Source organism: Homarus americanus, unplaced genomic scaffold (genome assembly GCF_018991925.1).
Source record: "Homarus americanus isolate GMGI-L3 unplaced genomic scaffold, GMGI_Hamer_2.0 scaffold45848, whole genome shotgun sequence".
NCBI classification, from domain to species: domain Eukaryota; kingdom Metazoa; phylum Arthropoda; class Malacostraca; order Decapoda; family Nephropidae; genus Homarus; species Homarus americanus.
Genome location: NW_024727688.1, coordinates 1,080,166 through 1,089,752, shown reverse-complemented (window position 1 = coordinate 1,089,752; position 9,587 = coordinate 1,080,166). Strand labels below are relative to the sequence as shown.

The 9,587-nt window shown below is 42.3% G+C and overlaps 1 protein-coding gene across 1 annotated transcript in view; it reads right to left on the bottom strand.

Moving 5' to 3' along the window:
- Positions 1-5,141: 5,141 nt before the first annotated feature.
- Positions 5,142-9,587, bottom strand: part of LOC121865905 (plexin-B-like) — a gene marked incomplete at its 3' end in the record, with an annotated part of 107,964 nt that continues 103,518 nt past the window's right edge. Inside the window, exons 14-17 of the mRNA XM_042365464.1 lie at positions 8,342-8,484; positions 6,659-6,792; positions 5,689-5,890; positions 5,142-5,288 (exon numbers count right to left, since the gene is read on the bottom strand). Coding sequence (XP_042221398.1) covers positions 5,142-5,288; positions 5,689-5,890; positions 6,659-6,792; positions 8,342-8,484 — 626 coding nt within the window. The remainder of the gene's footprint in view (positions 5,289-5,688; positions 5,891-6,658; positions 6,793-8,341; positions 8,485-9,587) is intronic.

Sequence of the window (9,587 nt, the reverse complement as noted above, 5' to 3'; positions counted from 1 at the left end):
CTAGATTACAGAAAACGGAAGCTGAATTTTATCATAGAAAAACGAAATTTTAATTTTATAAAAAATAAAATAAAAATATTTTACAGAAAAACGGAAGCTGAACATATTACAGAAAATGGAAGCTGGAATTTTATCATAGAAAATGAAGTTGAATTTATCATAGAAAATGGAAATTTAATTTTTATAAAATAAAAAAAATATTTATCACAGAAAACGGGAAGGAAATTTTATTATAGAAAACGGAAGGGAATTTTATCATAAAATGAAGCGAATTTATAGAAAATGAAATTTTAATTTTAAAAAAATAAAAATAATATTTTATTTAGAAACGAAGGAAATTTCATAGAAAATGAAGCTGAATTTTATCATAGAAAACGAAGCTGAATTTTATCATAAGAAAACGGAAATTTAATTTTTATAAAAAAAAATAAAAAATATTTTATCATAGAAAACGGAAGCTGAAATTTATTATAGAAAACGGGAAGTTGAATTTTATCATAGAAAATGAAGAATTTATAGAAAAATGTAGGGTTATTTATAAAATAAAATATTTTATCATAGAAAAAGGAAGTTGAAATTTGATTATAGAAAACGGAAGCGAATTTTATCAGAAAATGGAAATTTAATTTTAAAATAAAATAAAAATGTTAATTATTATGTAGAAAATGAAGCGAAATTTGATTACAGAAAATGAAGCTGTAATTTATTAAGAAAATGAAATTTATTTTTATAAAATAAAATAAAAATAATATTTTATCATAAAAAACGAATATTTGAAATTTTATAGAAAACAGGAAGTGGTGGTGGGTAGGGATGAGTGGTGGTGGTAGGAAAGATGATAAATTTTAAGCAAGAAAAGATGATTTAAATTTCAAGTATGATTTGGGTAAGTATATGATTTTGGGTACCATAAGATGATTTACACCATACATGATTTGGCACCAAGCAACGAAATTCCCCATGAGATTTGTTCAAAATGAGATTTGCACCATGACCTGATTAGCCTCATGTTATGATTTTGTCTTGCCAAGGAGATTTAAATTCCTTGCCAAGGAGTGATTTGCCATTATGATTTAAAATTTGCTAAGATTTGTACCTTTGCTATGATTACAACCTAAGTAAGAGTAAAGATGATTTGGTACTTTGCTGAGTAAAGATGACGGTACCTTGCCATGATAAAGATGATTTACACTCTTGCTAAGATAAAAAGATGATTTAACTTTTTGCTATATAAAGATGATGGTACCTGCTACAGATGATTTTACTTGCTACAGATGACGGTACTATGTTAAAGATGATTTGCTAAGAAAGATGATTAAATTTCTAAGTAAGAGTAAAGATGATTAAAATTTTAAGCAGAGTAAAGATGACGGCATCATAATATAAAGATGATTACTATAAGAGTAAAGATGAGATTTGTACCAAGTAATATATAAAGAGCAATTTGCTAAGATGATGGTACCATATAAAGATAAACGATTTAAGAAAAGACATTAATTTTGCTAATATAAAAGATAAAATTAAGTGTAAATTGTACCACAAGAGGTAAACAATTTTGCTATAAAGAACAGCTCATACAGGTAAACAATATATGAGGTAAATTGTACTACAAGAGGTAAAATTACCACTTAAGTAAGAAAGGATGAATGATGATTAAATTAAGTAAGAGTGATGGGCCATACATAAAGATGGGCACGGCATTGGATGATTTTAATCTTGCTACATACCATTTGAAACTTGCTACATACCAAAGATTTGAAACGCCACATACCAAAGATTTACACCCTGGCCACATACCAAAGATTTAAAAATTGCCACATATCAAAAGATTTGCACCTTTGCCAAGAAAGATTTTAAATTTTGGCCAAGAGTAAAAAGATTAAAACTTAAGAGTAGATTTAAAATTCTGCCAATATGATTTGAACCCCACAATATTATTTGATTTTTAAAATTCCTGCCATTATAAAAAGATTTAAACTTGCTAATATAAAGATTTTACCCTAAGCATGAGTAAAAGATTTGCACCTGCTATGAGTAAAGATTTAAATTCTTGCTAATATAAAAGATTAAAATCTTGCTAAGATAAAAAGATTTGCACCTTGCCAAGACGTACCTTGCTATGATAAAGATTTTAAAGATTATAAAGACACCATAAAGATTTAAACCATAATATAAAGACGAATTTTAAGTAAGATAAAGATTTAAATGTACCACATATAAAGATTAAATTTGCTACAGGATGAAATTTTGCTACATGGTACCTGCTAAGAGTAAAGATTAAATTAAGAGTAAAGATTAAGAGTAAAGATTAATATAAAGATGGTACCATGCAGAGTAAAGATGCAGATGGCATATAAGATTACTACAGAGGTATGATTAATTTACATGATGAATTTACATAAGATAAAAAATGGCATATATGATGTGCAATTATGGCATATGATGATACAAGAGAAAAGAGGTATATAAGAGGTAAGTAAGTAAGAAAGAGGAAGTATACAGACACAGGTAATGGCGGCGGTGGAGTGTGTGTGGTGGGGAAGTGGTGGTAGGGGGAAGTGGTGGTGGTGGTAGGGGAAGTGGTGGTGGGGGGAAGTGGTAGGGGAAGTGGTAGAGGGGGGGGTGGTGGTAGGGGGAAGTGGTGGTAGTAGGGGGAAGTGGTGGTGGTGGTAGGGGGAGGTGAGTAGTGGTGGTGCGGAGAATATGATAGTGAAAAACTGTGATGGAACACTCCGAATATTCTCTACAGCTAAGAGATAATGTTTCATGTACAGTCTTTTATGGCGGCGGCACACTTGCCAGCCGCTGCAATTGAAGAACTATTGCACAATGCTGCAAGGCTCAAGTGTTGTAACGGTATCTATGGAGAACCTCGTCTAGACGCTTTGTTGTAGTTTTCGTTGCGTTGGTCAGACGCGCCAACAAAAACAACCCAGTGTGACGCAAAGTCTCTTTGTTTTGCTGGCCGGACAGTGCGAGTCCAGCACGGTTGGGAGGAAAAGTGCCCAGTGAGGCACCGCGTTAGGTGTGGTGGGTCGGGTCATATGGCGTAGGCTGGCGACGACAGTACTGGGCGCGGTAAGACTGATGGACGTTTCTCTGTAGTCGTACGGGTGTATAGTGAATTCCTTCCCACGGTATATCTAGTTAGAAATAGGGGTAAGACATTACTTCAGATTACGAATTTTGTTGAATAAATTTACCTAGTCAGATATCTCTATACATTTCTCCTTGACTAATATAATAACAATAATGGGTCTTCATTAACAGTTGGATTATCAGAAGTATAAAACACACATTATTGTAGTGGGGGTGGTGTGAGAAGTGTGGTAGTGGTGTGGGGGTAGTGGTGGTAGTGTCGGGGTGGTGGTGTGGTGTGGGGCGGAGGGTTGGCTAGTGTGGGGCGGAGGGCTGGTGGCAGTGTGGGGTGGTGGTAGGTGGTTGTGGTGTGTACTGGGGGTGGTGGTGGTGTACTGGGGTGGTGGTGGTGTACTGGGGGTGGTGGTGGTGTACTGGGGGGTGGTGTGGGGCTGGTGGTGGTGTACTGGGTGGTGGTGGTGGTGTACTGGGGTGGTGGTGGTGGTGGTGTACTGGGGTGGTGGTGGTGTGGTGGTGGTGGTGGTGTGGGGCTGGTGGTGGTGTACTGGGGTGGTGGTGTGGTGGTGGTGTGTGGTGGTGGTGGTGGTGGTGGTGTGGTGGGTGGTGGTGTACTGGGGTGGTGGTGGTGTACTGGGGTGGTGGTGGTGTACTGGGGGTGGTGGTAGTGTACTGGGGTGGTGGTAGTACTGGGGGTGGTGGTGTGGTGGTGTGTGGGGGATGGTGTGGAGGTTGTGTGGGGATGATGGTGCTAGGGGGTAGAGAGGAGAGGTGACGGCGAGGAGAGGTGACGGCGTGGAGAGGTGACGGCGAGGAGAGAGGGTGACGGTGAGAGAGGTGACGGCGAGGGAGAGGTGACGGCGAGGAGAGGTGACGGCGAGGAGAGGTGACATGAGGGAGGTGATGGGCGAGGTGAGGTGATTGAAGCAGCACACCACAAGTTCCCTTGCCACACTGTGGTGAAACTTCCCACATGATTTAATTAAGTTAATCAATCAAATACGGCTTCTCCTCCTCTCCCTTCTTCCTCTTACCACCATGACAAAACCCTGCCCTCCTCCCTTTACCGCCCCTTACCTCCCTTTACCGCCCCTTACCTCCCTTTACCGCCCCTTACCTCCCTTTCCACAACTGCATCTATTAACACCGAAAATAAATATCACTACGCCAGCCTGATTGATAACTCCCCACTCCCCACCCACCAATCCCTTATGTTCCATCCTCCCTATCAATCCCCTTGACCCCCTCCCATAGTTGCCCTTCCCTTTTCCACCCCTCTAAGGACGTGTTTAGCAGGAACCACTCAGAAAATTACATCAATTCCCCAGGGCAAGGCAGCCTTCTCCTTCTTCCTGTCACCGTCACTGAGGTAGTGATGAGTGGTAATGGTGGGGATGGTGACTTACTTTCAATACTCCATTAGACTTGGCGAGAATAAAGGCTTCACATATGAGTGGGGAATGACTGTATGTATATCTCTACATACCAGTACACCATAATACCTTAACAATATATTATTACAGTACCACTAAGTCAGTTGTAACCCATCGTCAGTACAGTGAAGATGGGTACAGTCACTAAGAGCTTGATACAGTCTGATAACTTTCACTACCAGAGGGATACAGTGTCACCAGCAACAGGAGACAGTCACCAGCAACAGGAGACAGTCACCAGCAACAGGGACGGAATAAGTATGCAGAAACAACAACATAAAACAATCATATCCACAGTGACAGAGAATATTTGCATAGTCAATTTGCATAGGTAACCGGAGCGACACATGAAGTGTTGTTGCTGCCGTCCTGGGGTGGAGGAGGCCCGCTGATGCTGCTGCTGCTGCTACAACACACACACACACACACACACACACACACACACACAGTTTCTCTACCTGTTATTCATGTAAGTGAGGGAACAATTCGGGTAGTGTGGTTTTCGACATTCTGTTCTTACAATAGGCAGAGAAGCGTGTGATCTACTCGGTCAGTTACACACAGACAAAAACTAGGTGAAGGAAGGTTTAACACTCTCTCTTTTGTACTTACAACGTAGGAGTGAGTAATCTGTTCCCTCAGGAGGCGCTCTTCCGAGAGGCAGTAGCGGGCGTCGTGGGTGAGGGCGTCCACGGGTCCCTTCTCCACCTGGTGCTTGATGGCCTTGTACAGCAGGAAGAGCGAGGGGCCCGCCTGCTCCTGTAAAGGCGGGACAGCAGTGTCATCAGGGTTCTACCGTCGCACTTCCGGTATGTATTAATATTACTCCTCTTACAACCATTTATTGACAGACTATTATGTTAGTAACTTAAGATGAGTTAAACCATTGACTTATATATATTGAAGAAGGGAAGCTCAATCACTGCCGCCTGCTCTAGGGGTAAAATTGGGGAGTATCATTTTAAAGTCAACTGTTCAGGGATATATAACCCATGAGATGCTCTTTACAGTTTAGAGTCAGGCGGCGCTGGGTCTATTAAAGTCGTGGCAACTCTTTCCTGCAGCTCCAGAGTTGTTAAACTTCCCAGCCATTAAAGCTAAATTGATCCATCCAGTTCCCTCAACTGGAAGGAGGCGGGGGATTGACAGGTCCACCAACCTTGAGGTATGTGTACATGCACAAAGTCATCCAGTTAGTGAGCATCTTCTCCACCACGCTCTCTGTCCTGCGGAGCATGAGCTGCGGGTGCTTGGTGGCCACACTCTTGTCAATGAGGCGCAGCAGCAGGAGGCGCAGGATCTCCGTCAGGTACTCCATCCTCCCCGCCATGGCCACCACCAGCAGTGACGCCACGTTCACTCTGCACGGGAGAAAGAACACAAGAGTAACAAGTACTCCAGGTACGACAAGGTGGTCCTGAGGGAGTGGTCGGTCCCTATATAAACACGGATGCTCGCACACCACAAGTTTTCTGTCATGTATTACGCCAAGTTGAGGAGACCATGTTGATATAACGGCTTCTACTGGCCAGACAAAACAAAATTCCCTGACTTTTCCAGGTCCATTAATTCGGTATTTATTACGACAGAATAACAAAATTAGAGGTTTTCAATAATATGTATTCTATAAACTATTGGAAAATTTAAAGATGAAATAAATGATATTAATCAATAAATTGAAGATCCTTTCGTGACACCCACCAGGCCTAGTGATGAACCTTGACACCCACCCTCCATATTTTTCTCCTTGTTCCTAAAAGTATAATTATTTACCTGTTGTACAGTACAGCATTAACTTATGCTATGATTGTTGTCAAAATAACAATATTTTGAAGTTGAATTGAAATCACAAAAGAAATTCCAGATTTTTTGTAAAATTCCCTTTTTTTCCAGGTTTTCCAGCCCCAAATAAAATTCCCCGCCTTTTCCAAGTTTTACAGACCAGTAGACACCCTGCATAAAGAATAAAGTTTAAAGCCAAACAGCTGCTTTTTCTTCAAGTTCTCCTTTAAGAATATCTAGATAAAACTTGTGTGATCAAGGAACCTAACATGGCCTGTCATGTATGGGCTGGGAGAGAGGAGACAGCTGTCAGGCGGCACCTCTGCCTCGTCCCCGCCACAACTTACATGTCTCTAATGTTGAAAGTTTTCTGGGCCTCGAGCGTCTCTATGAGGGCCAGCAGGAAGTATCTGTTGGTGATGAGTTGCTCAAACTGGATCATGGCGCTGTCCATGGCTGGTCGACACCCATTCATGCGAAGCTGTAGTGAAGAAGAGGGAACATAAGTACTGTATACCACTCTACCATTTCATTATTTATATTTTTTTTGAAAGCCTAAAACTAATACAATTTTCAGTAGACTTGGACAAACCTCAAAAACTACCATAATACCTGTTGCAGACACTACGCTTAAATAAATTCTTTAAATGATCTTATGAGAAAAATTCCAATAAACTTGTACATAAGTAACACCACCACCACGACCTTCACGGCAGCTCGTCTGTTGGCTCTCGCTGTCTCCAGAAGGTGTGATGAAGTTAAGTGTTGACGGAGGTACACCTATATACTACCCACGCCTTATGAGAGATCAAGGCAACTGTGCAGGTCCTTATGAGATCATTAAGAGACAACATAGTAGTGTTATATAGTTTTAAGATGGGGGTGACGGGTCTTACCTTGGGGTCGTTAAGGATGGGGTGGTCAGGTCTTACCTTGGGGTCGTTAAAGATGGGGTGGTCGGGTCTTACCTTGGGGTCGTTAAGGATGGGGTGGTCAGGTCTTACCTTGGGGGTCGTTAAGGATGGGGTGGTCATGGGGTGGTCGGGTCTTACCTTGGGGTCGTTAAGGATGGGTGGTCGGGTCTTACCTTGCAGGGTCGTTAAGGTGGGGTGAATTCGGGTCTTTACCTTGGGGTCGTTAAGGATGGGGTGGTCAGGTCTTTACCTTGGGGTCGTTAGGATGAGTGGTCTGGTCTTACCTTGGGGTCGTTAAAGATGGGGTGGTCAGGTCTTACCTTGAAATTCGTTCAGGATGGGGTGGTCAGTCTTACCTTGGGGTCGTTAGGATGGGGTCGGTCTTACCTTGGGGTCAAAAGGATGGGATGGGATGGTCTTGGGGTCGTTAAGGATGGGGTGGTCAGGTCTTACCTTGGGGTCGTTAAGGATGGGGTGGTCAGGTCTTACCTTGGGGTCGTTAAGGATGGGGTGGTCAGGTCTTACCTTGGGGGTCGTTAAGGATGGGGTGGTCGGAGTCTTACCTTGGGGTCGTGGAGATGGGGTGGTCGGGTCTTACCTTGGGGTCGTTAAGGATGGGTGGTCAGGTCTTACCTTGGGGTCGTTAAGGATGGGGTGGTCGGGTCTTACCTTGGGGTCGTTAAGGATGGGGTGGTCGGGTCTTACCTTGGGGTCGTTAAGGATGGGGTGGTCGGGTCTTACCTTGGGGTCGTTATGATGGGATGGTCGGGTCTTACGGGGTCGTTAGGATGGGATGGTCAGGTCTTACCTTGGGGTTGTTAAGGATGGGGTGGTCGGGTCTACCTTAGGGTCGTTAAGGATGGGGTGACAGATCTTGTGGGGTCGTTAAGGATGGGGTGGGGTCTTACCTTGGGGTCGTTAAGGATGGGGTGGTCGGGTCTTACCTTGAGGTCGTTAGAGGATGGGGTGGTCTGGTCTACCTTGGGGTCGTTAAGGATAGTGGTCAGGTCTTACCTTGGGTCGTTAAGGATGGGTGGTCGGGTCTTACCTTGGGTGGATGATGGGGTGGTCGGGTCTTACCTTGGGGTCGTTAAGGATGGGGTGGTCGGGTCTTACCTTGGGGTCGTTAAGGATGGGGTGGTCGGTGACGCCAGGGAAGAACACTTTCATCACGTAGCTGCGGTGGTCGAGGGTGGGGATGCCTGAAGACTCCAGATCAGCTGTCAGGTCTGTCATGTCCGTTTGTAGCTCCGCGAACGCTGTCAAGAGGGAGATACTGAGGTTAGTGTCTGTCTGTGTGAAGCTCTATCAATGTTACCAAAGGGGATAAGAAAGGGGAGGAGATAAGAGAGATTAAAGGGGTATTTTGTCTTCAAATCCGTAAATGAGATCACGATAAATACAAAGTTTCTATGTGTGTGTGTGTGTGTGTGTGTGTAGGGTGTGTGAAGGGTGTGTGTGTGTGTGTGTGTGGGGTGTGTGTGTGTGGGGTGTGTGTGTAGGGGTGTGTACAGAACTTCACGAGAGTAGAGAAGCAGACAATCAGGACAGGCAGCAACAAGACACATGAACTAGTTGTGTAAAGAGAGAGCGCGTAGTAGTGGTTAACAAGATGAAGAAATGGTGGTAAAGTTGAGCAGTGGCCAGCCCCCCCTCCCTACACCCCCACGGCCACACACCCTCAGTGGCCAGTTCCCCCCTCCCCTCCTCCGGCCACACACCCTCCACGTTTCACTCTGTTATGAATATTATTGGAATGGTTGTGTGTGTGTGTGCAGTAGTCAGGGCGCCATGCACTGTATATAAACCAATAACTGTTTTAGTTTTTTCTATTTTTCGTCTGTGTTCAGAGGATGTGATCATCCACGACCAAAGGTACTTGAGGAAAACATTGTTACACGGATGAACATTTTCTTCAATTGATCATTACATATAGTTAAAAATGCTATTACATTCAAGTTTATATATATATATATATATATATATATATATATATATATATATATATATATATATATATATATATATATGCCAGGCACTAATACGATCTACACAGTGTTCAATGTTTTTCCTTCAAAATTGTGGTGTGGTTACTGCCTACTGTAATATTTCATTAGTATAAAATATATAAATCCAATGAAAACAAGTTGATACAGATATTAGAGTAACACCCGTGTATATATATATATATATATATATATATATATATATATATATATATATATATATATATATATATATATATATATATATATATATATATATATATATATCCATCCATTAATTAGTTAACACACTGAATTAAATGTTGACATGTTTGAAGCATCTGAACTCTGGATCTATTTGTCAATTACGAAATTAA